General features: G+C 48.5%; 7 protein-coding genes across 7 annotated transcripts; 4 read left to right on the top strand and 3 right to left on the bottom strand.

Moving 5' to 3' along the window:
- Window positions 1–45: 45 nt before the first annotated feature.
- VC83_01581 (uncharacterized protein) lies at window positions 46–1,885 on the top strand. Its single transcript, XM_024465256.1, has 2 exons — window positions 46–584; window positions 653–1,885. Exons 1-2 carry the CDS (start codon window positions 96–98, stop codon window positions 1,064–1,066), a joined length of 903 nt encoding a protein of 300 aa, XP_024327194.1. The 5' UTR covers window positions 46–95; the 3' UTR covers window positions 1,067–1,885.
- On the top strand, window positions 1,102–3,695 carry VC83_01580 (uncharacterized protein; the record flags this gene model as incomplete). The annotated part of the gene is made up of 3 exons (XM_024465255.1): window positions 1,102–1,263; window positions 2,456–2,978; window positions 3,298–3,695. The coding sequence occupies 3 exons, from the start codon at window positions 1,102–1,104 to the stop codon at window positions 3,693–3,695; spliced, it is 1,083 nt and encodes a 360-aa protein (XP_024326984.1).
- Window positions 3,626–7,925, top strand: IDE1 (Insulinase (Peptidase M16)). The gene is made up of 3 exons (XM_024465254.1): window positions 3,626–4,712; window positions 4,775–7,235; window positions 7,282–7,925. The coding sequence occupies exons 1-3, from the start codon at window positions 4,416–4,418 to the stop codon at window positions 7,626–7,628; spliced, it is 3,105 nt and encodes a 1,034-aa protein (XP_024326994.1). The 5' UTR covers window positions 3,626–4,415; the 3' UTR covers window positions 7,629–7,925.
- Window positions 7,926–10,193, bottom strand: VC83_01578 (uncharacterized protein). The gene is made up of 4 exons (XM_024465253.1): window positions 9,464–10,193; window positions 8,964–9,399; window positions 8,873–8,910; window positions 7,926–8,824 (listed from the first exon to the last, which is right to left on the bottom strand). The coding sequence occupies exons 1-4, from the start codon at window positions 9,927–9,929 to the stop codon at window positions 8,235–8,237; spliced, it is 1,530 nt and encodes a 509-aa protein (XP_024326993.1). The 5' UTR covers window positions 9,930–10,193; the 3' UTR covers window positions 7,926–8,234.
- On the bottom strand, window positions 10,194–11,586 carry VC83_01577 (uncharacterized protein). The gene is made up of 2 exons (XM_024465252.1): window positions 10,518–11,586; window positions 10,194–10,234 (listed from the first exon to the last, which is right to left on the bottom strand). The coding sequence occupies exon 1, from the start codon at window positions 11,321–11,323 to the stop codon at window positions 10,520–10,522; it is 804 nt and encodes a 267-aa protein (XP_024326990.1). The 5' UTR covers window positions 11,324–11,586; the 3' UTR covers window positions 10,194–10,234; window positions 10,518–10,519.
- Window positions 11,587–11,941: 355 nt separating this feature from the next.
- On the bottom strand, window positions 11,942–12,320 carry VC83_01576 (uncharacterized protein; the record flags this gene model as incomplete). The annotated part of the gene is made up of 2 exons (XM_024465251.1): window positions 11,942–12,133; window positions 12,183–12,320. 2 exons carry the CDS (start codon window positions 12,318–12,320, stop codon window positions 11,942–11,944), a joined length of 330 nt encoding a protein of 109 aa, XP_024326989.1.
- Window positions 12,321–15,997: 3,677 nt separating this feature from the next.
- On the top strand, window positions 15,998–17,289 carry VC83_01575 (uncharacterized protein; the record flags this gene model as incomplete). The annotated part of the gene is made up of 6 exons (XM_024465250.1): window positions 15,998–16,252; window positions 16,582–16,613; window positions 16,663–16,793; window positions 16,886–16,983; window positions 17,035–17,174; window positions 17,229–17,289. 6 exons carry the CDS (start codon window positions 15,998–16,000, stop codon window positions 17,287–17,289), a joined length of 717 nt encoding a protein of 238 aa, XP_024326992.1.
- Between the last annotated feature and the right edge of the window lie 9,659 nt (window positions 17,290–26,948).

The raw sequence follows: 26,948 nt of genomic DNA, 5'->3' as shown, positions 1-26,948 counted from the left end.
AAATTATTTTGACGAAGAAAAGAGTTGCTTTGTAAACTAAGTTCACAATCGTATCACATTGATTTTTATCATTTGGAAATCACAGTTAAGCTACGATGTCAGGGTCACCAACCATGGCAGGCAAGCCGCCGAAAGCCATGTCCTCCCGCCTCTTGACGATGAAGTTTATGCAACGCGCCGCTGCTTCGTCCCCCCTCTCCTCGCCATCGACACCCGACCAGCCCTCTGCCAAACGACAAAAAACCAGGCCTGATGATTCTCCCTTGGCTGGTTTCGATGTAAATGCCCTAGCCAACCAGAAGGCTATTGAGACTGCCCTTGCGAGCGAGGAGGCAAAACGTCAAATTGCGCTCGATAAACAGGCATCCGAAGCTGGCGATACACGATGGGTGTTAAATTTCGAACAAAATGGCTCGGAGACAGGGCAAGTACGGGGAAATATGAAGATACAGCAGGCCAGTTTTTCGGCAATTGACAGAGACTCCGCGGCAACACCGAGGGTAATCTACCAGGCGGAGGAGACCTCGGATAATGCTATATTTGCAGGACGAAGGAGTTTTGGGAAGTTCAACCGGAAGCTAGAGGTATGAGGCATTTGTCTATCTCATTTGGGAGATAGCCGAACCCACTGTGCACTACTAATGAAAACCAGAAACTACAAGATCCAGAAGGAGACGACTCGTCGGATTCAGACTCGGATAATGATAGCGGGGAGCAGGAAGATGCCGGGAATATCAATAGTGACAACGACGACCCCACGAGCCAACTGATGAAGACTGCTCGAGACGAAGCCGCGAAAAAGCTGAAGGCTGAGCGGAAATCCAAACGAAAGGCAGAAAAGGCCGAACTGCTCCGCCTGGCCGAGAAGCGAAAGAAGAAGAACGTGAAACTGAACAACTTGACATCTATATCGGGGGGCAGCAGTGGCGCATCAAAGGGGACCTGCTACAAGTTTGGGGAGACTGGACATTTCCTGGCAGACAGCTCAAAGGGGAAGAAGAGGGGGCGGACAGACGACGACGGAGATCGCCCGAGGTCCTCAAACAAATCAAGGATGTCTGGTTGATCAGATACCCAAAGTAACTGCCGCCATTTTCAGCAATGGCCCGAGATATCTTCCCGCTTAAACAAGGTTCGGCGGACCGGCTGCTGCCAGCAACATATATCCATGCTATATTATCACAATGGCTGGCGATATTGAGAGCCCACTCTGTTGACCCAATTGACGAAGGACATTCATTGATTACCGAAAAGATTTCGATTGTCTGCCAGTCGCGGTAAAATCACATGCGGCAATGTGGAGTCGTTGGCCGCTATAGCCTCGATATACAGACACTATTGACACGGCCTGCAAGCCTCTTGTTGCAAGGTGGCAGGAGGGAGATGAGACAGCGGAAGGGTGGCTAAGGTTGGCCGCATGGGGTTTCGGTTTGGAAACGAAACAATTTCTACGCACACATGTAGATTGACGTTTAGGGCTGAGGGATGGGAAGGCGATACGTGATAAACCCCTGACTATAAATACTAGGGTTGTCATGCGGGTTGTTCCTGGAGGGTAAATTAGCACCACTTTATCCGCATAATGATGGGCCTTTCTAGAAGGCCGTTTGCCTGACATCCGACCCAGCCGATGCAGTCAGGGCTGTCGTGGGTTAGGTATATCGCGCCGTCCCGGTTAATGGTAGCCTCCTTGGACGACATGCATCATTTTGCTATGTGGAATGCATATACTGCCTGGAATTCTGGTTATTGCGAGGCTGAATGAATTGTGACTATGCATACTAACGCACATGAAAGTTGTATGGGAGATGGAAGAATTTGTTTCCATCCTGTAACAGGAGCCACTAAGCTACTCAATTGCCCGAAACTTAATTGAGAGACCGTCTGTACTCCGTATGGCTTGCGAATGTGCACTCTGTTCTACCCGCGTAGCTGGCCTTTTCGGCGATCAACTTGTATTACGTGTCCATGAGTTCTTTTTCTTGATAAGAGGCTTAATATATGGCGTGGCGCTATAATAGAGAATGGTAGAGCTCTGATATAAACTTTGCGTGCCCTTGAAAGAGACAGAGCAACCCCTATCGCTCGTGCCTGACCAGAACCGATCGACATAAAAAATTGGAAGAGTGAGAAGAAGGAGGTGAGAGACCCGGAGGGAGAGTGAACTGCATGCGCCACCATTCATATATATCTCATGGGCGCCCATATCTCATTCTGTACAGGGGGGGTTGGCAGCATCTTCTCTCCGGATCTCACCACCACGGTATCATGCCGCGCGCTCCGAGATGCATGCTAACCGCGAGACATGAACACCTACCAAGCAAGCTGTGGCTTCGTTGGCATGTCGTCTCACCTTCCTATCTCTCATCCTGGCAAATGACAGCGGTGACATCACGGCAAGGAGTAAGACGGGCCTTCCTCTTGCGGCCGCAATATTTGATTAAATGGGACCAAGACAAGAAAGCAGGAGCAGGAGCAGGAGCAGGAGCAGGAGCAGGAGCAGGAGCAGGAGCAGGAGCAGGAGCAGGAGCAGGAGCAGGAGCAGGAGCAGGAGCAGGAGCAGGAGCAGGAGCAGGAGCAGGAGCAGGAGCAGGAGCAGGAGCAGGAGCAGGAGCAGGAGCAGGAGCAGGAGCAGGAGCAGGAGCAGGAGCAGGAGCAGGAGCAGGAGCAGGAGCAGGAGCAGGAGCAGGAGCAGGAGCAGGAGCAGGAGCAGGAGCAGGAGCAGGAGCAGGAGCAGGAGCAGGAGCAGGAGCAGGAGCAGGAGCAGGAGCAGGAGCAGGAGCAGGAGCAGGAGCAGGAGCAGGAGCAGGAGCAGGAGCAGGAGCAGGAGCAGGAGCAGGAGCAGGAGCAGGAGCAGGAGCAGGAGCAGGAGCAGGAGCAGGAGCAGGAGCAGGAGCAGGAGCAGGAGCAGGAGCAGGAGCAGGAGCAGGAGCAGGAGCAGGAGCAGGAGCAGGAGCAGGAGCCCAGGGACGGGCACTGTACATATGTTACCTACATATCTCCATATATCTCCATACATATCTGTTGTCTGCACATCTGCATATGTGCATATATATGCATGCATCCTTACCCACAGAGATATACTGTGGTGATACCTGCATAATCACCACTGCTAGTATGGCGTCAAATGTATATACCTTGAGCTCTCCACTGCACTACTGTACCACTGACTAGCTACAGGAGTAAGCACCTATATGCGCTGGTCTATGTGCATCTCCATCTCCATCTCCATCCATATCCTTCTATTTTCCCCTCTTCCTTGCCGAATATTGTCCTCTGACAACGTGCGAGAAATAGACCGAAAGGAGACAGGAGACGGAGATCAGGATAGGACACAGGACACAGGACACAGGACACAGGACACACACAGGACACAGGACACAGGACACAGGACACAGGACACAGGACACAGGACACAGGACACAGGACACAGGACACAGGACACAGGACACAGGACACAGGACACAGGACACAGGACACAGGACACAGGACACAGGACACAGGACACAGGACACAGGACACAGGACACAGGACACAGGACACAGGACACAGGACACAGGACACAGGACACAGGACACAGGACACAGGACACAGGACACAGGACACAGGACACAGGACACAGGACACAGGACACAGGCAGGGAGGGCATTGACGCGCGAGATCTCTTACGGGGATATTCATATGAAATCATATGAAATCCGCAATCCTTTAGTGGACAGGACACAGACAGGGAGGGCATTGACGCGCGAGATCAATCATATGAAATCCGCAATCCTTTAGACAGGTCTGTCATAACTTGACCCGGCACATGAGAGTCAGAAGACTGCCGCCGAGTGGAAGCTTACAGCCAACGTCAACACCAACACAAGTACCAACACCACCGCCGCAATTGCGTTCCACCACTTTCCATGCAACGGCGTCTATAAGACCCGCACGACGCGCCCTGTCCAACCCCTTCTACCTGCAGCAAACCTCTTCCTCTTCCTCCTCCTCTTCCTCCTCCTCTTCCTCCTGCTCCTTGTCCTCTTTGTCGTCTTCTTCTGCAAGCCTAGCAAGCTCTCATAGTCGCCATCGACACACTTTCGCTATTGCCCTCCTGCCGTGTCCCTCTGCACTCTCCATCCCAGCATCTCCATCTCCTGTGTCGTTGCCGCCGTCGTTGCCTCATCAAGTCGTCGTCGTCTCGCACAGACCTCGGTGGTGCTTCCAGCCTGGCCAGTTTCCCTAGCCTCCGCCAGCACCAGTGTTCATAGTGCTCCGCTAACAGCCGCCCCGCCTCAACCTCACCTCGCCCACCCGCAGCTCCCAAAACCAGAGCTTACACGCTCTTTGCTAATAAAACATCATCTACGAACTTCCTCCCGGCCTTCACTTTACCACCGACCCTTCGACGCGCCCACTCCACCGCAGCAGCCATGCCGACCCCCTCTCAGCCTCAGACGCCCACCACCCTGAACAGCCCACTTCGTGAGCACAGACAGAGGACCGTGGAAAGAGTGACAGACAAGCTCGAAACCCCATCTCTCGACGATCGCCAGTATCGTGTCATAAAAATTGCCTCGAATCAGCTCGAGGTGCTGCTCGTTCACGATGCCGACACCGACAAGGCCAGTGCTGCCATGGATGTCAATGTAGGGAACTTCAGTGACCCCGAGGACACGCCGGGGATGGGGCATGCCGTCGAGCATTTATTATTCATGGGCACAAAAAAGGTCTGTACCCTCCCAGCTCCCAGAAATATGTTTACAAAGGTACCTGTGCTGATTGATTGTAGTACCCCGTGGAAAACGCATACTCACAGTACCTCTCGGCACACTCTGGAAGCTCCAATGCCTACACTGCCGCCACATCCACGAATTATTACTTTGAAGTCGCCGCCAAGGCAGCCGAGTCCGCCGAGGAGACCGATCGGTCGCCATTATATGGAGCCCTGGATAGATTTGCGCAATTCTTTATCGAGCCACTCTTCCTCCCCTCCACCCTCGACCGAGAGCTGCGCGCTGTAGACTCCGAGAATAAGAAGAACTTGCAAAGCGACCAATGGCGGCTACACCAGCTCGACAAGTCGCTTTCCAACCCAAAGCATCCCTACTGCCATTTTTCCACAGGAAGCCTGGAGACTCTTAAGATCCAACCAGAAGCAAAAGGAATCGATGTCCGACAGGAGTTCATAAATTTCCACGACAAACACTACTCTGCAAACCGAATGAAGCTGGTTATCTTGGGAAGAGAGCCATTGGATGTCCTAGAGGAATGGGCCGTAGACCTGTTCGCAGGAGTGAAGAACAAAGACCTCGAGCAGAACCGATGGGAGGACGAGCAGCCACTGGGCAAAGACGAACTGTTGACTCAGATCTTCGCAAAGCCAGTAATGGACTCCCGACTCCTTGAGCTCACATTCCCATTCTTGAATGAGGAAGACTTATACGAGTCCCAACCCAGCCGATATATCAGCCATCTGATCGGCCACGAGGGCCCTGGAAGCATAATGTCGTACATTAAGGGCAAGGGATGGGCCAATGGCCTTAGCGCCGGTGGATATGCAGTGTGCCCAGGCTCGCTGGGTCTGTTCAACTGCCAAATCAGACTCACCGAAGAGGGACTAAAGAACTACAAGGAGGTTGTCAAGGTTTTCTTCCAGTACATCTCTTTGTTGAATGAGAGCCCGCCCCAGGAATGGATATTCGAGGAGCAGAAAGGCTTAGCCGAGGTTGATTTCAAGTTCAAGCAGAAGTCTCCTGCAAGCAAGTTCACAAGCAAGATTTCTGCCGTCATGCAATTGCCATTGCCCAGAGAGTGGTTGCTCAGCGGGCACAGCAGGCTGAGAAAGTTTGACCCAAAGGCCATTGCGGCTGGGCTTGCATATCTCCGACCAGACAACTTCAGGATGTCTGTGGTCAGTCAGACGTTCCCGGGTGGCTGGGACAAGAAAGAGAAGTGGTACGAAACTGAATACAAGTACGAGAAGATTCCGCAAGAATTTATCGCGGAGATCAAGACTGCTGCATCCACCACCAAAGCTAGCAGGTTGTCTCAACTCCATTTGCCACACAAGAACCAGTTTATTCCGACAAACCTGGATGTCGAAAAGAAGGAAGTAAAAGAGCCTACAGGAACACCAACACTAATCAGAAACGACGACATGGTCCGTGCCTGGTTTAAGAAGGATGACACTTTCTGGGTTCCAAAGGCGAACCTGTTCATCCAGTGCAAGAACCCTCTGCCAAGTGCTACTGCTGAGAACACAATCAAGTCGAGGGTTTATGCTGAGCTGGTCAGGGATGCCCTGGAGGAATACGCATACGATGCCGAGCTTGCCGGTCTCGATTACAGTGTCTCTAGCTACTCCGGTGGACTCGATATTCAGATATCGGGATACAATGACAAGCTGCCGGTTCTCCTTGAGAAGGTTTTGTTGACGATGCGGGACCTTGAGGTCAAGCAGGATCGCTTTGCAATTGTTAAAGAAAGACTTCTCAGAGGCATGAGCAATTGGGATTACCAGCAACCTTACAACCAAGTGGGCGATTTCACGAGATGGCTCAATATCGAAAAGGGCTTCATCAGTGACCAATTGCTTACCGAATTGCCCCGTTTGGAGGCCGAGGATATCAAGCTTTACTTCCCCCAACTTCTGCGCCAGGTACACATCGAGACTCTTGTCCACGGTAACCTGTACAAGGAAGATGCCCTGAGGCTGACGAATATGGTGGAAACGACATTAAAGGCAAGGGCGCTTCCACAGCCTCAGTGGCCAGTATTTCGCTCGCTGGTCTTCCCTCCTGGCGCCAACTTTGTTTACCACAAGACCCTGAAGGACCCTGCCAACGTCAACCACTGCATCGAATACCTGCTTTACGTTGGCGACAAGGCTGATCGTCCCTTACGCGCCAAATGCCTGATGTTGGACCAGATAACCCACGAGCCGGCATTCGACCAGCTGCGAACAAAGGAGCAACTGGGATACGTAGTATTCAGCGGAGCTCGCACCACCTCTACGACGATCGGCTACCGCTTCATCGTCCAGAGTGAGCGCACCCCGGAATACCTCGAGGGCCGCATCGAATCTTTCCTCGCCAATTACCTGACAACACTAAAGAATATGTCTGACTCCGAATTCGAGGGCCATCAGCGCAGCTTGATCACCAAGCGTATGGAGAAGCTGAAGAATCTTGACCAAGAATCCAGCCGGCTGTGGACACATGTTGCTAGCGACTACTTCGATTTCGACCTTTGTAAGTTAACTGACATATATTCCATACCATCTCTAACACATCATAGCATACGAGGACGCAGCCCACGTCAAGGCCCTTACCAAGAAAGACATGATTGAATTCTACGAGCACTACATTTCACCATCGTCGCCATCCAGGGCCAAGCTCGCCGTGCACCTTCGGGCCCAAGGCATGAGCAAGAAGTCTTCCACTGCTGGCATTGAAGACGACGTCAAAGGACTGAAGCTCATATCTGAGAACAAGACAGTGCAAGAAACCCCTGTGCAAGGAAACGGCACCAAGCCGTGGGCTATCGAGGATGTGCGAGCATTCAAGTCCAAGCTCGGCGTTACACCTGGCCCACAGCCTGTTCGTGACCTGAGCGAATTTGAAGAGACGGACTCAAAGTTGTAAGATGGACCTAGAAAGGGGGGAAGGCAACGAAATACACTTCACGATGGATATGACGACATGGGCATCAAGATGGTGATGCATAAAGGGCATGATACCCGGCATGGCATGGAGCTTGGAATGTGTGCATTTGCAAAGACAGAGATAGATTATTATCAGTTACTAAACCAGGTTTGGGATTCTTTGGGACGCGTTGGCCGAAGGGGACAGGCTGGTCTCGGGCACACAATCATCAGGGATGGGCAGCATGTATTTGCTTGTGAAAGGATTGATAGAAGTATGTAAAAGAAAGATAGAACCATTTATAGTGAATGGAAGCTTTTTTAGAAAGGTGCAGCTTGAACTGTACATATATGGTCTGTACCAGTATGGGAAATAAGCTACCATGTGCGTGGATTTAAAACTACACGATACTCTCACCTCAGATCAGGTTCCCAAGTCTCGATCCCATGTAGCCGAGCAATAAAGATAAATAACAATGAGCCCGGTGTCAATAGCCTCAGTCCTTCGTGTCACCCCATCCCATCAATGCAACCCCAATGGCGAGGAGAGCCAACCTTGCCTCTCCAAAATACCCTTCAAAACCCTCGGTCTGAATTTGACCTTCTATCACCAACCCGAGGTATCATTTGAGTTGTTCTTCGTGCTCTGCGCAGCGGTTTTGTCTCCCCACGACTCTTGCTTAGCAGGCTCACCCCACGAACCTGCCGAAAACTCAGTGCCAGTTGCATCGGGGAAGATTCGTTGCGATGTCCCGTTTTGGTTTGGACGATCCTTGTACCCTGGCCACCTGGAGTTGCTCGAAGAGCCGTTATTGTTATGATTGGAGTTGTCTGGGCCAGTGCCCCAGTTGTCGTCTCCTGAAGATGTATTGTTGTTATTCGTGCCCCAGTTATCATCTCCTGGCGATGCATTGTTGTTGTTCGGATTTGAGCCCCAGTTATCATTTCCAGACGATGGATTGCTTTTGTTCTGATTTGAGCCCCAGTTATCATTTCCAGAGGAGTTATTATTATCTGTGCCCCAGGTGTCACCTTGGCCACCGTTGTCAGGAGAATTGTTATTCGCATCGTTGTTTCCAGTCCCCCAGCCATCGTCGTTCGAGTTCTTATTCGCATTGTTATCGGCGGTATTCCACCCAGAATTGCCGTTCTGATCACCGTCGTTGCTGAATGAACCTGGCATGGGTTTAGAACCACCTGTTTCTGAGGATGAGCCGCTGTTATCTCCATCTGGTCCTGTCTTACCTCGGGAATTGTTACTCTGGCGATTAGACCTGTTGCCACTGTTGTTGTTAGAACCTTCTAAAACAAGACAAGGAGAGCTGGACACCCATACCTTGAATTGTAATTATTTTCTGAATTACCACTGTTTTGCATACCCTGGTCGCCTCCACCTCCTCGCTGGTTCACATTGAACGGCCACCTGCCACTCATCCCTCCTATCATGCCAGCCCAAGGGTTTGCCCAAGCACTTGGTGGCGGTGCGGGTGTTCCGATAGGAACATGCTGTGCCTGCAATGGAACCAACGAGGCGCCAGGGTTTCCATACATTGGTCCATGGTAAACTCGGAGCATCCCAGTCCTGGCGTCAAAGAAAGCATTCGGTCGAGGATCAGACGCGTTTTCGAGGACGTCCTCACGTATTATAACCTCTGCTCTCGAGGGTAAGATGAGACGCGACATGTTTTTGGTGATGAAAGAACTTAGGTTTTGTAAAGTGCGTCGTTGCTCAGGAGTCTGAGGAGGTGAAGGTGTGGTTTGGGTTTGATAGACTGAAGTTTTGTTAATTTACAAATGTAGAATGTGAAATTACAGCTACGTGCGGGTCTCCCTTACCTGAATAATTGTTGTTTGAGGTGTCCTTCATCCCTTTAGGTGAATTTGACGTGCTTTTGGACTCGCCCCAATTATCTACTTCCTTCTTCCCACCTTTAGGCGCGCATTTCTTGCTACTCCCATAAACTTTTCCATTCTTCCCAACTCTATGTCTCTCATTGCAGTGAGCAGATGGCGTGCAGGCAGAACAGCATATATGCTCTTCCGCATCCACCTTCCTGCTATGCTTCAAAATACCCTTAGGTTGCTTGAAGCGAACTCTCTTAGACGGTGAGTCTGTCGACGCCTCAGAGCGATCATCGCAACCGGAACAGCTGCAGCTTGTCGGACAGCAGCCAGAATTGTTTCTTGCACCCATAGAGTGGTGCTGGACTGTATTTGATTGAGGGGACTCCAGCGATCTCCGTCTTCTCTGGCGAGGAAGAGTTGCACCAGCAATCCATTCAACAACGGAGGCCTGGGGCATAGTACTGCATCAAAGAATCAATGAGACATGACCTGGTCGGCCAAGGCTTTGAGAGCCTCTGGTCGTAACGAAGGAATATAAATATTGTCGTCTAGGTCTCTGTATAGGTCGCAGCGTCTTTGCATGAGTTTTAAGAGGTCACAGTGGCATAGATGTTTGAATACTGTCAATGAGGAGGGGGCATAATAACTAGACGAAGTCGATGAAGAGAGTCAAATATAGAATGATATTTATGTGGTATTGGACTTCGATGAATCACGTTGGTGACGCTATGGGAGTGAGCTTGAGTTTTTGACGATAAGTGACTACAGTTGAAGTTGTGTCAGCGAGGTTCACGCGAGGCGGGAAGCGGGAAGCGGACAAAGACCTGGCAAACCACAAACGATGCACGCACCAAAGTGGCCAGACAATGAGAACGACCATCTTGGCAGATTAAGAGAAGTATTTCACATATGATATGATATTCTTGGCGTATAATGTAGAGCGAGGACTGCAAAATGGGCCTTCGGTCGCATCAAACCTTTCCAAGAGAATATTACAGAAAATAGATCCGAAACCAGTTAAGTTTGTAAAAGAAGCGCCACATACAATTATAATTTTGCTTTGCTCTCCAGCTCAGCTTGCCTCCAGTCCTTGTTGACCCTCATATTCCGGTAATATGTCCACAGCCCAGCCCAACCCGCCAGCGGAGGCACCAGTAGCAGCAGCCAAGTCCACCACTTCGGGCTCCCTTTCATGACGGTTGACATAACCCTTTCAATCTCCTTCTTGAGCTCTTCTCTGCCACCGTCATTCCACACCACGACCCCCCTGCCATCCCCTCTTGCCTCGCATCTCTTCGCCTTCTCTCTGATATCGCCCTGGCTCAGCACCCTGTTCTCTGCATCTTCGGCCGTTAGGTGGGCATCCCGGTCTCGAAGCCTCCTCATCTGTATCGCCGGATCTCCCACCGCAACAACCATGACAGTCCCGCAAAGCGTGTCCAGCCCGCTCTCAAACAACAGCGGCACATCCAGGACGACCGCCCAGCAGCCTCTTAGATAACACCTCAGCAGCTGTCGGTACATTTCCATACGGACCGCAGGATGCACGATCCCGTTCAGCACAGCCCGATCCTTCTTCCGCTCGTCTGTGTCCCCAAAGACTCGCCGCCCCAGGGCGGGACGATTCAGCGGTTGTCCTTTGCCATTGTCGGTTTTGGGGAGGAGGAGGTCTGGTGTGGTTGCGCCAAAGTGCGCAACAATCTTGTTGTAGCCTGCGGTACCGGGTTCGACGACTTCGCGCGCAATGACGTCCGCGTCAATGATGGGGAGTGAGTACGGTGGTGCGCGGAGGATGTTGGATACGGTAGACTTTCCCGTTGCGATCGAGCCTGTCAGACCGAGGAGCAGCATCTTGAGTCAGCGGCGGGGGAGATTGTGAGGTTTTGTTGGTGATGTTCAATTGAAAGGCATCCTCGTGATGGCTTAATCGTATTTAAAGTCCAAATGCCAGGAAGAATGTAAGTAGCTTGTCGTGCCCATATAACGTCTAAAAAGGGACAAGGGTAGCGCTGCCGCTACCATTACGTGGGGGGTCAGCCGAGGTAAACGCGGGGGGATCGGAGTATGTACTTTATACCGAAATATGGCTTAGTCAGCCAGAAACTAGAAACAAGGTTCGTCGATTTGAGAATCATAGATCAGACAACCAAAACCCTCGTTACATTATAACATCTCTACACAAAACAGTAATAAATAATCGTATGAATTAATAGTTTCAATACAAGAGGCAGTTATTAGAGCAATTTTAAAGCCTGGAATTTGGTTTCATATTAAATTATTTTAGGATAATGTTGCAGCGACGAGTATTTTATCCAAGCACGTATATTGCTACGCAGGCAGCATCCATCACAATCACATTGCATCAGAAGAATCGACTCAACAGGCACAAATTAATTGTCTTCGCCACCATCAAGCAAACTGTACCAGCTGAGTAGCCATTCTGGAGCTGACTGGCCGTTCCCATGTACTTCAGCACCATCTCCACCATGATAAGACCATAAAAGGCCACATCTTCCCACCCGCATAACCTTTCGCCAGAACCTTGAGCGAAACGCCAAACATAAGAAAGTGGAAATACAATGATAGCATTGAGGAGAACCCGAATTGAAAAAGCCACCACTGCGTGTAACCGGTCTTGGATATCGTGAAATACTTGGCGATCTGAGGCCGATTAGTTTCGGTGGTTTATTCTGAGGATTTGATAACATACAAGAAATTGTCTGCCTCTCGATCTAGCCAGATGGGAGACGCTTGGCAAAGAAGGTGCCGTCTGGGCGTTGATACCATCGCACCTCGCCAATGTCTTTGCTGTCAATTGTGTAACGGCTGCGACGAGTCCAGTTGCCATCTAATTCTTGAACCTCATACATGCGTGAGATGTCGGGATCAGCAGGGACCAGCTCCTGAGGACGCGTATCAGCCTTGTCTTTCATAGCAGCTATATGCTCAGCTTTGGTCGGACAATTCGTGACCCACTGCTGGCCGTTCCACATCGGCCCCTGCGGTGGGCAAAGAAATCTTTGCCCGCCTGGGTATTGAATGAACCCGCCAGTTTGAGTTGGTCCGAATCGACTTCCGTATTGCTGAAAAAAAATCAAAAGTTAGCTCTTGTTCGCTTTAGAGATGGACCGCGCAAGGATAAATAATGAAAGCACTTGCAATTCCGCCATGACCGCAGCCTTGGCCCTGGTGAAGATGACCGCCAGTGGCAACTGGCCCATTGTTGATAATGATTGGCCCTCCTTGGTTGCCCAGCTGCTGGACGCCATTCCCGCCCAGACATCCACATCCTCCAAGGGGAGGTCCACAATAGAGAGGTGGTGGAGATGTGACTCTGGTAGGCCAGGGAGGCCATACACAAGTAGGTCCTTTGACCTTGGTCTTGACACAGCCGCACCCGCAAGTGTGGGTAGAGCTGTTGAAGCAAGACATCCTTGAAGTAGGAGGAACAAATGTGTGAACCCAAGGGCCTCTGACTGTGCTTGGGATTTGAGGTTGGAAGTTCGCTGGGTTTGACATTGAGATGAAGGGAAGAAAGTTGAACTGAGGAAAGTGAAATTGTCGGGTGAATGTTAGGCTGCCTCGACGATATAGGCAGCTGCTTGTTTGAAAAGGGGTGCGATGGTGATGCTGAGGTTGTGTTCAATAGAGTGGTGGTACTTGAGGACGAATGACTCGAGTTGTTGTTTGTTGGTGTCTGTTGGGATGTTTGTGCAGGAGTAAGGTTGAGATCGGGTAGGAAGAGAGAAGATAAGTCAAAAGGCTCACAACTGACGTCAAAACAGGAAAAAATGGGAAATTGGGGCAGGTAGTGCTTCCGGCTGGTCTCGACGAGGCAAGAGCATTCGCGGGAGTAGAAGAGTAGTTAATTATAGATCGACAATGACGATGGTAGAGAAGGTAAACAGCAAGCGATTTATGCAGAAATTAACAGCATTGGAAGTGAAGTTTGAACACTTACGACGCGCGGAGGGGCAGCGATGGCCATTGTCATCTCTACTGGGCTGATATATCTCGGGCCCATGGTTGAGAGCGGCCGGCACTGATGAGGCTGACAGAACCGGCATGAGCATTGCTGACACACCGGGCATGCTGTGCTGTAATAACGGCCTCGATGGCGATATCGGCGCGTCGTATGGGTGTGCTTGTGGGTGATCTGGCACTTTTCGTGGCCCTTTTCGTCGTCCTCCACCTCGTACTCTGTGAATGGCCAGCACCAGTTGAAGCACATCTTGGACGAGGATTTTGAAGGGGGACGATCGGGTAAGAGAAGAAAGAAGTGGCGCCGAAGTGGGTTTGTGCTGATGAGGTGGAGAGTTGACAGGTGAGGAACTAACTACTGGGCGGGCAGCTTTGCCGTCGGTGAGAACTACAAACTTTGACTTGGACTTGGGGGAGCCAACTTCATACGGAACTCAGGATGGAATTACTGGAATAAAATTGATACCATGAATTATCGTCAGGCAGTAACACTAATCCAGTAAACTAACCCCAGACTATTGTGTGGTGAGTCTCAGATCTCATCCTTGTTGGCGTGAGTTTCTGAGGGCCACTTGGCTTACCAGAGAACATGACGAGGCGGCCAGCTTCAACATTAATATCAAGGCACAAAACAGTATCTCTTGGGATAATGTGCTCTTCCTCGGGATAACTTGATTATGGAAACATACATAGCCTGGCCGGGGCGGGGCGGTTGCCAGCATGGTTCGATTGCTGTTGTCATGTTTGCCATTTTGCGTTCGTCGTTCCCCGGGACATTATTGTGGCGCGCCATCAACCGATCACTTGATCGTATCCTGCGGCTTCAGCACAGTGGCGAGTTTGCTCGCCGTTCGTCGAATATGTTATGTCGTGGTACTTATCTGTATCTCCAGCGGGTTTTGTGCGTTGGTATATTCTCGGCGCTTATCATCGACGCGCATGTCGCACACACCTTGCTGAATTGGGAAGAGGGATCATACCCGCGTCTTTAAGCATAAATTAGTCGTTGGTAGGCCCCGCCGAAGCCCAGAAGCCGCCGGAGACGAGTCATTGAGACTGATGTGGCTGCACGGCTTCAAAGATACGAGGAACTCCTGCATCGCCACGGTATTAAGCCCGACGAGCTTGACGACCCCGTCATCACTGGGACCCCTGGCGTAACCAACGCCAGTGTCGATGGTGCCAACCGAAGTCATAGATCCGGTGTTGCTGGAAAGGATGGATTACCACTAGGCTGCGCACTGGGTACTCACGAGTCGAGTAGTAGAATTTTTACTCACCCAGCTGAGTTACTCACTCATGTCCCGAGTATTGTTGAATGAGGATTACTCACTTGCTGAGTACCTAGTATGGGTCTTGGCAACTCAGTTATATCACGTGTTTGATTAGCCATTACTTATGTTAAAAACGGGGTGCGACTTCATTGATCAAGACGCCATAACTCCAACTCCATTCCCATATTGTTGATGTCCTATTCCACACTATAACCTTTGGCCTTTAGGTACCAGGTTACCAGATGGTTGCCAGAACTCATCTGACCTTCATTCCTGGGTGAGAGACATTTCCATCGATTAAGCCCACAGCTTAAACATCATATCCTGCAAACGCCGAACCAATATCATACCCTTTGCCTGAATTGTCACTCTCTTCGCATGAATAGCGAGGAGGTTTGTCACTATAACTGTTAGTATGTCCCTGTCACTATGTTTAAACATCATACTCTCAAATTCTCGAATGAGGAAGCATTCAGCAGCTTCCTAAAGAGCTAGGATAGCAGATTGCTGGAAGCGAAGATTGGACTTGAAGTCTTCTGTGATTTCCCTAACAAGACGCTGGAATGGGAGCTAGTATCAAGTTGCTGTCTTCTGATATCGCGGAGAGCCTTGGTGCCTATATGTTTATTAGAGAGTTCTGGTAATCCTCTGGTAATCCTCTGGTAATCCTCTTACTAGACTTTGTGCAGCGCGTGGCCTTCTGAGCATGATTGTTGCTAGCTTGAGATGAGCAAACTGGAGCTTTTCTTGCTGTGCCCACAGCCTTTTCCTGTCCCTTTCCGCCAAGCCCAGAGCCAGCCCGTAATCCAAGTGGCATCCTTGGTGCTATGCTGCCAGTTGATCTCCTAGCAGTTTGCTTGGTACGAGTCATTTGCTAATATCAAGGTGAGTTAGTAAAGTAAACACAAGATAAAGAAGTAGATCAAAAGATATGTGTACTTACAGTGAGTTTGTAGAAAGAATATTGCAGAAGAAGAGTATAGTAAAGAGGTAGAGGTTGAAAGGTATGTGTTTTATATGAAGGTGCGCATTGTGGTGTTGTTTTTGGAACAGTAATTCTTTGTAGGTGAATATTCCTTCACAAATATTTTTGTTTGCAACTTTAAAATAACCACGACCTTAGAACCACCTTCCTTGGTTACTCTCCGATCTACACATTCTTCTTCCCTTTTGAGCCTTTACCTCTTCTCTAGGACTTCAACTAAGTTTATTATCTTGATTCTATAGCCAGAACTTCTGGAGATCTCTGCTAATCACGTGTTTAGTTAGTATGGCGAAACTCAAGGCACATGAAGAACTCTCCACTAATGCGAATACTATCAAAGCTCGCAACTGCGTCTCCAACCTTACTGAAGATGAGAAGGCTGTTCACTTAGCACTCAAGGCTGACCATGCTGATCTGAGCTACTACTTAAAGAAGTTATATAAGTCTGCAAAGTGTAAGGATGCCTCCTTACCTAGATACTCGAAGAACCCGCCTCAGAGCTGTTACGGTCACCACAAGCATGAAATCCGACTCGGTGTGGTTTTGGACCAGTAGAGGAGGACATAGCGAGTTACACTATAGTGGGGGACGGTAAGGGTGTAGGGTTCAGGGTCGATGCGGACCTGTTGCGGTGGAAGGTTCAGGGCTAGGGTTGGGATAACCGAGTCGGGCCCGTTTCGGGTACTTAAGGAAACAAACTTAACGGGGTTCCCCCTTCATCTTTTTTGTATCCTTCGTAGTAGACCTATAGGATAGCATCCTTTTAGCCTCCAACTCGCACTCTCATATGCTATTACTGTGAGCTGGGTGCCCTGTGTCATTACACAAAGTATATCGCTGCCTCTACTGAAGACAAGACACGTCTACAGAATGAATTGAAGGTTGAGCGTATTTGTGTTCGGTAAGTCCCTTCTGGTAATCTCTGGTAGCCTCAATCTAACTATAAACAGGACTGAGAAGGGTACCCATGCATCTTGCATTGCGAATCAGAAAGTCAAGAATATTAGCACCTCTTCTTCTCCACAAGCCCCACCATCTACTCCGCCCAAACAACTTCTGTCTGAGCTTGCTGCATTTGAGGGTATCTCAAGTATTCCAATCGATGACAATCATAACAGCGAATGGGAGGATACTGAGGTTGAAGACGATTTGGAGTTGGAGCTTATGTTACAGCGCGAGATATTTTAAATGACGAGGCTGTTCTACCAGATGAGCTTTCCGATGAAGAGATCACTAGCACCCAGGCTCTCTTAACTCAAGCGCACATTGATGTATGCTACCTCATAATCTGGTAATCTTCTGGTGATACTAATAGTTGATAGGCCCATGAAGAGTCCAATTTCCGCAAGTGGCAACATTTCTGGGATAGCTGTATCCACTCATATACGAGAAAGGCTGGAAAGCTGAGAAAGAAGCCTGAGCGTCTCTTTGAGTATATGCCGTGGATTGATGTAGAGGAAGGGTACGTCTCTGATCATCCTAGCAATCTTCTGGCAATACTAATTGTTTATTATAGCACTTTTCACGAGGTTATCCCACCACATAAATATTTCTGTTTGTACGAGCAGGCAGTTTAGAAAGTGGGCCTAATTACCAGGACCTGTGCAGTGGTACCCAAAGTCTTACAATCTTGTCGACAATGGATGGTTGCAAATATCCACTCATAGTTCTAGCTTCAAAGAGGCGTTCTTACTTGTCTACTCTAAGAAGTTTGATAAGGAAAAGTGGGCTAAGGTATCAGCTGCACAGGATATGTTGTTCCTGGAGCTAGAGTAGAGGAGAACTTGAGTTGCTAAAGTTATAGCGCTGGAGTACCTTTCGCGTTGGAAAACCAGGTATTTAAGTACTTCATCGTAGCCAGACTTCTGGTAACCTTCTGATAATCGAGCAATTTGCCAAATGCCATCTCAATACTCAGAGTTGTTTGATTCTGACAGTATTCTCAGACTCTTTTCCGTCTTCTCAACGACTATCCTCATTAAATCAAGTCTGTAAGGACACAGGGCACCCAGCTCACAGTAATAGCATATGAGAGTGCGAGTCAGAGGCTAAACGGATGCTATCCTATAGGTCTACTACGAAGGATACAAAAAAGATGAAGAGAGGAACCCCCGTTGGGTCAATCTCCTTAAGTACCCGAAACGGGTCCGACTCAGCTAACCTGCCTTAACTCTTATCATGTGACCGTAACCTGCCCGACTCAGATCCTTTCCATCACTGAGGGACAGGCATCCTTACAAAGTCCCTGCAGGCCTTGAATATATTGGCAAGTTAAACCAATTCGTCAAATGGACTAAGGATACACATGATATATTCATTGAGTGGTGGAAGCTATCACGATGGTATGAACAACACTCAGATCATACTACAAAACTCCTTATGAAGATTGCATGGGATTCAACCAACTGGAGTTCTCAATACTGGAGAAGTTATCACCAAGGAGCAGACCGGCTTTCTGGAGAACCATGTGTTATTTGTACTTATTGTTCGAAGGCCCTTACGCATCCTGCAATCAAGTCTGCTGGCCCAAAGTCTATGGCAACACATCTTGCATCAGACATTTGCAAAAAGAAGTCACAGATGGGAAGGATAGTCTCTATCAAATGCGAATCAATCAAATGCAACCTCAACAAGTAAGGATTACCAGATTATTACCAGAATTATGTAGGTTAATACCTATAATAAGATCATATTCTCACACAAGAGACATTTTATGAACAAGTTCTATACACAGTTATCTTGACTCATAGCTCGTTCCGCTCAGTCGAGGATCCTCATCAAGACCCTATAAATACTTTAGGTATTAGTAGGTCTGGCCGGCCTCATCAAGCAAGGTGGAGGGATGTTCTTAAGCATATATAATAGATAATAGCGTTCTAATAATCTTCTGATAATCATGGTACTTAGATAGAGGAATATACATGATTCGTTCTCACAGCTTACTAGAGATGGCGAGAGTGATGCTAATAGATGTAATACTTTAACTTAACCATAAAACAGTATTAATCGTATGAGGGACTGTTCACATGATGCATAAATCTTACACGTGATAGCCGAGTACTCACCGGGTTTTTACAGAGTAACTGAGTATTGACCTCACTCACCGAGTCGAGTAAAAGGTTCAGCTACTCACCCAGCTGAGTAACCCACTGAGCGAGTGAGCCGAGTATTGAGCGAGTAGTGCGCAGCCTAATTACCACTTTACGCCTAGAGGGGCATAGATAGCTTTAACTACAGCGGACAGTGGTGTATAATAGGTAGTCGCACAAGTATGTCATATTCTCACTGCCATCGATACTTGTCAGAAATTTGAGTAGGCGTAGGAGTATTCATGCTGACCCTGACGCTGCCCAGTAATCTCTGGTCAACACTTAGTGACGAGATTCTTAGACGCTTCCTCAGATGATGACAAGGACTTGCCCATTCGCGTGGCGAATCAGTCTCTCGATAGCGAACCAAGAACCCCTCCCAAGATTGAGCTTGAACTCTTCGATCTGGATACGCCGCTTCCTGACCTGAGCTCTCTGCATCCTGAACCCCTTCAGATCTTTCGACTTTGGCAGACATTTTAGATAATGTCCACCCACTAACCAAACTAATCCACGCGCCATCAATCCAGCAAGAGATCAGCCGCGCAAGTGGTTCGCCTCAAAATTTGTCAAAGCCGATGCAAGCGTTGATGTTTTCAATATATAGTTGTTCAATAGCCTCGATGAGAGACGAGGATTGCATGGAAATACTAGGCGAAGACAGAACATTGGCCCACCCGATGCTTGCTGGTATTGCAAAGAAAGCCTTTGTGTTATTTTTGGTACGTGGCCTAGCGGTTACAATACAGGGCGCTGACTCCCCATAGCTTTCCATCCGTAATGTTTACGATGCACAAGATCTATGATTCTTACTGGTGTTGCTGTCCGCCTCACTGAACGGCTCGGACTCAATCACGAACAATTATTGGATTCGCTTTCCGTCTTCAATGCTGAGTACGGACGACGAATCGTCTGGCAGATAGCCATTTTAGATGGACATACAGCAGGACGAGCACGAATAGACACCTCTCGCACGTTATACCTAGGGGATACCAAGTTTCCCCTAAACGTCAATGATGCTGACCTGGATATCAATATGCGGGAACGACCCCAGGACAACCTGGAGTTACAGAGATGGTATTTTGCCTCATTAGATGTGAATTCGGCCCAGCTTCACAACCAGGCTGCCATTGAAGAGAATAACATTCTGCGTTTGCTAGGCAACCCCTCTACTCCTGTCGCCGAGAAGGAAACCTTCATGAGCAAACTGGAGAATGTTTTTCGAGGAAAAGTATGTAAAGCACTGTGATCCTGTCGTCCCGCTACAGCTATTATCGATGGTAATGGTTAGGGTCATGTTCGGCAGGCTTCGGCTCGCAGCTCGCCACCCACGAAGGTTTAAATATCGCGGGGCAACCATGTCACAGGAGGAGAAGGACTCTTTGCTTGCTATATGTCTCATGATGATCGAGTAGGATAACCAGGGTCAGGCTCCCTGGGATGCATAAATTCATGTGACATGTCAAGGCCAACTTTCAACTGGATGCATTTGTCTACATTCTCAATGAATTGCGTTACAGCAGCGTTGGTGACAGGGCTGATCAAGCGTGGCGGGAGATTTTGGAATGCTTCGAACACCACAGCGACGTTCTCACTGATACCAAGAACCCGCTACATGTTGCAATTGGAAATCTTGCACTTAAGAGCTGAGGAGCCCGGGAGTCGATGCTTGCACATTTGGGGCAGACACTCCCAGACGGGGAGGTTCCACGTCCAATTTCAGTTTTGCGATCGCAACGGTCAGTTGGCGCCAGCCCAGGGAGCTATTCGAGTGTTTCTGATCAGCAAGTTGCTGGTGGGCCAACGCAGAACCAAGCCTTTCAGGCGGCAAATCCAACGCCTTTCGACTCCATGGACAGTACACCATAGACTGGGAGTAACGTACATGTATAGCGAAAGCGCCAAACAAGCGAAAGCGCCAAAATGATGCGGTGACCAAACCCCCCAACTAAATGTTAAATTCCTCAACAACAAAACATGCCCCATAAAAACGATGAAAGCCAATTAGTGCTAGCTATCCAGGCTATGCAAAGCGACCCAAAGTTACGCCTTCGAGTTGCTGCTAGGATCTATTCTGTGGACCACCGCAAGCTAGGTCGTCGTCTAGAAGGTGTACCTTCACGACGCGATATCCAAGCCAACTCACGGAAATTAACTAACCTAGAGGAGTCCGTCCTTGTTCAGTATATACTCGACCTAGCTGCCAAAGGGTTTCCTCCTCGGCTGTCTGTTGTTGAAGATATGGCAAGTCGACTACTTGCAACACGCGACGCGTCACGCGTTGGGTCGCGTTGGGCTTCAAACTTTGTTAAGCAGCGTGTAGAGCTCCAGACACGCTTTCAGCGCAAATACGACTACCAGAGGGCTAAGTGCGAAGATCCAGAAGTTATTAATGGCTGGTTTGAGCTTGTGCGTAACACAATTGCGAAATATGGTATCGATGAAGCAGATATCTACAACTTTGATGAGACTGGGTTTATGATGGGCGTTATCTCAACTGCTATGGTTGTAACAAGCTCAGACGGGCGGGCAAAAGCAAAGAAGGTACAGCCTGGTAATCGGGAATGGGTTACAGTAATCCAAGGCGTTAGTTCTCAAGGTTGGGCAGTACCACCATTTATCATTGTTGCAGGCAAAAACCACCTTACATCTTGGTATGAGAATAGTGGATTTTCAAGCGATTGGGTGATTTCTGTTACTGAAAATGGCTGGACTACAAACGAGAGAGGCATGGATTGGATTCAGCACTTTGAGAAGCATACAAAGGCCCGGAGTGTTGGTGGTTATCGCTTGTTAGTCCTTGATGGCATGAGAGCCACCACTCAGATGAGTTTGAGGAGTACTGCAAGGAACACAACATTATTACGCTTTGTATGCCTGCTCACTCTTCTCATCTACTCCAGCCACTTGATGTTGGCTGTTTCGGCCCGTTAAAGCAGGCCTATGGTCGGCAAATTGAAGATATGATGCAGGCTCATATTTCTCATATTACAAAGGATGACTTCTTTCCTGCCTTCCACGCTGCATTTAACACTACAATGACGGAAAGTAACATTTGAGGCGGGTTCCGAGGGGCAGGGCTTCTTCCATTTGACCCTGAGAGAGTGATATCTACACTTGATCTTAAGTTAAGGACACCAACGCCTCCAAGCTCCCGCCCAGGTACTGCTCAACCTTGGGTTTCTCAGACACCAAACAACCCAATTGAAGCTATGTCACAGTCTACATTTATTAAAACTCGGATTTCACGCCATCAAAATAGCTCTCCAACCTCAATCTATGCAGCTGTTGACCAGTTTACAAAGGGTGCATCGCAAATAATGCATCAATTAGCACTGCTAAAGGGAGAGAACCAAAACCTACGACAGGCAAATGAAGTACTAAGCAAGCGCCGGAGAGCTAGGAAATCACGACTACAGCAAGGAGGATCACTTAGTCAACAAGGGGCGCAAGAGCTACAGGATGAGAGGGATGTTGTGCAGCAGGTAGAGCAGGAAATAAGGGCAAGCCGTGGTCGGAAGCCAAGGGAAGAAACCCGTGCCCGTCGCTGTGGCAAGTGTGGTGAGACTGGGCACAATGCGCGCACGTGTCAGATTGTAATAGACACCTCTGAGGAAGAGGACTCCGAGTAGTTTCAATTGATTTCTAATGTTGTGGTAGATTTATCGCAATGTTTGTCGTGAGGGTAGATAATTTTGGCGCTTTCGCTTGTTTGGCGCTTTCGCTATACATGTACGTTATAGAGAGAATAAAATAAAATTCCAATTCCATTTGAAATGATAACTTTGAGGTTCTATATGGGGCAATTCAGAGCTCTCTGGGCTGAAGCTGGGATCCTTTCATTTTGGGCCAGAATCGCACAAATCGCTCGCTTCCATACCTGTACTGAGTTCACCACTTCTTCACCTTCACCCATACTTCTATTTTTTGGATACTGTATTTCTACAGCTATTGTTTCCTTTCTACATGATTATCGACTTCACCTTTAGATAGGTGAGCTATCTAAATTGCTTTGAGATAAGTTTGTTGCTCTGTTTCTGATGCATCCAGCACAACACCAGGAAACCCTGCCAAAACCCAGCAGAGCTGCCACAGCTCATGCCATCATCTGGAGCATTTCCTCAGGGCATACGAATGCCAGTATCAGCTCAAGAAGCTTCATATTCCAGGGGTCTAGTTATCCAAGCCCTCGTTGGTGCCACCGTCAGCACAGCTGGCGGTCGTGCTCCCAGGGCCCATCAGATCATCTCGCCGGAAACACATCAAGACAAGCTCCCTCTCTTGCTCTATTATCACTTATTTTGATTAAGTCTCCACTGACTCTCCTCTTCCAGTCGCAAAAGCCAAAAATGCTCTCGAATCCACAACCTCGCTGAAGCTAAAGCACCTACAAATCCTGCCCATTCCCCATACAATTCCCCCCCCCCCGGTGGGCAACAAGCCGACCATCCCAGATACCGATCATCATGGTGGCAATAATCTCCTGATATTGGTCTCTATGTTGAAACTTCCCCGACCTTCAATGCCGTCAACTGAAGCATTCAGGGCCAAGATATCGACACCACACCCCCCCATACCCTCAGCTCTCGACATCCTGTCATGTCTACACCTCCCCCAGCTTGTTCTACGTTTTAATCCCAGAATGATCCCTGGCATGGATTCTCATCATCCAAAGCTCCCTATGTGTCTTAACACTGGATACTCGACACCAAGCTGCCCAGCTAAATCTAATTTATTTTCTGATTTATTTTCATATCTTATAAGCTCAGAAATGCCCAGCATGTGCGCAATTTCGAATTATTTGAGCGATATTTGCGCACAATCTTCAATTTGTATGGCGTTTCTGGTCTTGAAGGGGTGGCCTGCCAAATTCTGAAAAAACGGAGGTGGCATAGCTTGGGGTTAATTTTGGCTGTGTTTTAGGGTGTTTACTATGCCCGATCCGTGGAGCTGTTTTTGGGCAGCCAGCATAGGTGTGGCATAGGTAGGTATCTTTGGTTTGAATGAGTTCCCCATTTTCTCCTCAGCTTTTTGTGTCTTGGTTTGGAGATAATGATGGTGATAGCAAATGGTGATAGTAATAGAGGCGGTGATAGAGGCGGCGATCGAGGTGGCAATGGAGGCGGCGATAGATATGGATATTTGTTTGGGGTCCCTGGTCAGCGCCATATTTGGCCAAGTATACTCAACAGGTATAAGTGCTGTTTCTTTTTCTTTTTCTGGGTCTATGTTTATCAGCAGTGCTGCTCACAACTCTGGTGATGATCATACTCGTTCAGTGTTTGGTATTTGGTTTGTTTATCTATTTCAAATTTGTCTATTTCGTCCGTTTCTTCGTTCTGTTTTTGGTTCCACTTTGGCGGCTTCTTTCCAGTGTTTCCACATTGGAGTTTCCTTCTCTGTCGTGCTCTCTGTAGCTGCTGACAGTATGCCAGCTTTACACAAGGTAAGTCCAGCTTCTCGTCAGTCTCTTCTTTTCCTCTTCTTTTCCCCCATTCGTTTCTGCCTCAGTTAAGGACTTTCGGCAGCTCATCCACAGCTCAGGCACAGATCCACCAGGTAAGTCTGCGGTCACCTGACAACCCCTTATCACAAACCACTAACAGATATCTGGTCCATCCAGAACAGTGCCAAACCAATGTGGACATATCCAGCTCTTCTGTCTCCGACCAACAACCACACCCTCACTGAAGACCATCGACACAGACCATACACAATTGCTAAGCAACATCTCGGATATTACCCCCCCCAACAAACACCCACTTGACAGGGCAGCCTTGGGCCGCGGACTTGGCTGGATACGCAACTTCCAGCCATCAACACATACACTTGGGGGGTTTGGGACAAGGGAGTTGGCATTGGATTCGGGGTGGGGTCAAGGTCTGGAGTGCCGGGCACAGGGAGGGAGTGGACATCTGGAGGGGCTATGTGGTGGTTGGTGTGACTTTGGAACAGTCACAGGCTGTGGATCGGGGCTGGATAGAGTAGGCAGATTAGAAATATACGGTATTATGTTTGGATTTCTGCGTTTCTTGATGACCACCGTGATCTTGCCACCACAGCTTCGCCGAGAATACTGTATGGATACGGATCTGGCCACCATAACGGCGTCCACACAGAATTACGGCAGCATTGCCGTCGCCATACTGTGGCGAGAAATCTACAGCTTATGGCCAGCGACAGTGATCCTTCGCGATTACAGTAGTACTCTAACTACAGTATTACCTCCAAAATCTGTCGCGCCAGCGATACTGCCCAGATCAAGGGCACGGTCGCCGCTCACGGGCGGTGAAATACACCGTCGGTATTAGAGCGGCGATTGTACCGTCGCTCCAGTGCCACGGTCGCTACGGTAGCAATACAGTATGGCCACCGTACTGGATTTGGCCTGTGCGCTGGTAAGGTAGGCACCACTGCTCCGAGACTAGCTCAGAGACAGAGTTTTTTACTATATAAAGTAGTTACAGTAGCTAGATTAAAAAGATATGCCTTTACGGATCACTGTTCTGAGCCTGGTTGATACACCCGTAATTATCATATTGCTCTATTACGGACAGCTACTAACGCCAAAGTTTTACAGGTTATGAGCCCGGGATGCAAAAGCTGTTACGATTACAGCCCACAGCTTGTTACAGTTATTACGGTTGTTATGGGTATATAGGGGATTACAGGTGCACCCTTAGCCACCAAGGTTACAAGCGGGCAACTGTATATTACGAGGAATAGCCTCACCTTCCTTTTTTCTTCTTCTTCTTCTCTCTTTAGATTCAATCTAGCTTACTTTTCCCAGACTGGCAGCATGACCTCCGTGACCATCGTAACAAAAGCGTTCTATAACCAGAAGAAGGCTCTATTTTGAGCCAGGTGATCCTCCGCAGCTAGGAATTAGAAACCCTGACTTAAACTTGTAGGTTTGAGGAGGAGATTTCTAAGTTTGCTCTTGAGTTTGATAGCAAACTGAGTGCAACGAATGTCAGTATGACATGATCCCCCTTTTAAGGAAGTTTGTTGGCTGTCTGCTTGCCCTTTAGCCAGGTGGCTTTCTTAGAAAGAAATTCTAGAATGAGCTTAGATGCATTTTTTAGATTTCTCTTAGGCTCCCAAGTGTTGTCACTTGTAGGATAGCCTTTCCACTTAACGAGGAAGTAGTCCTGACCTCTAAGTGTCTTTTTGTCAAGGATAGACTCTACTTCATATTCTGGTTGATCCAAGATCAGAACAGGAGGTGGAGGAGACTAAAGTGGTCTTAAGGAACTTTCTTGTGCCTTAGACAAGAGAGATGCATGGAAGACATTATGGATAGTCCAAGTAGGTGGTAATGCAAGCTCGAAAGTATTCTTGCCAATAGTCCTTGTGATCTTAAAAGGTCCAAGTCTTTTAGTATCAAGTTTGTCTGATGGTCTAGTAGTTGTGATATGTCTTCTAGACAAAAAGACTTGATCACCAACTTTGAATTGTGGTGCAACCACCCCCCTGTTAAAGGCCTGAGCCTGCTCATCTTGTGCACGCTGTATTTGGACCTTGAGATAGTCCTGGAGGCCCTTAAGGTAGATGATTCTTTCAGTAGCAGAAGGGTTTTTGAAATTTTCAGGACAATTCAGTTCTGCCACTTCAAACCTAGGGTGATAACCATAGTTTGCATAGAAAGGTGTCTCTTTTGTGGTGTTAGAGACTGTGTTGTTGTAAGCAAATTCTGCAAGATGGAGAAGATCTGCCCAGTTGTCTTGAGCATAGTTTGTATAAATTCTTAGATATTGTTCAAGTACAGAGTTGACTCTCTCTGTCTGGCCATCTGTTTGAGGGTGATAAGCTGTAGAGAAGCGTTGTTCCATGTTTAAGAGTTTAGAGAACTCCTTAAAAAAGTTTGAAGTGAAAACTGCTCCCCTATCTGAGATCCAGTGTCCAGGAATTCCATGATATTTAAAGACCACCTTGAGGAATAGCCACGCAAGTTTAGAAGCTGTGATAGTCTCATTGCAAGGCTCAAAGTGTGCCATTTTTGTGAGCCTTTCTACCACCACAAGGATAGAGTCATAAGGGGTAGCACCCCCTTTTGGGATAGAAGGAGGCAACTTGACTAAAGTCAATGGATATGGAGTCCCATGGGCGTTGTGGTATAGGTAGAGGCTGCAAGAGGCCATAGGGCT

Source organism: Pseudogymnoascus destructans (assembly GCF_001641265.1).
Source record: "Pseudogymnoascus destructans isolate 20631-21 unplaced genomic scaffold scaffold_3, whole genome shotgun sequence".
Classification (NCBI taxonomy): domain Eukaryota; kingdom Fungi; phylum Ascomycota; class Leotiomycetes; order Thelebolales; family Thelebolaceae; genus Pseudogymnoascus; species Pseudogymnoascus destructans.
Note: the sequence above shows the minus strand (reverse complement) of the source record. Positions and strands in the feature narration are given on the sequence as shown.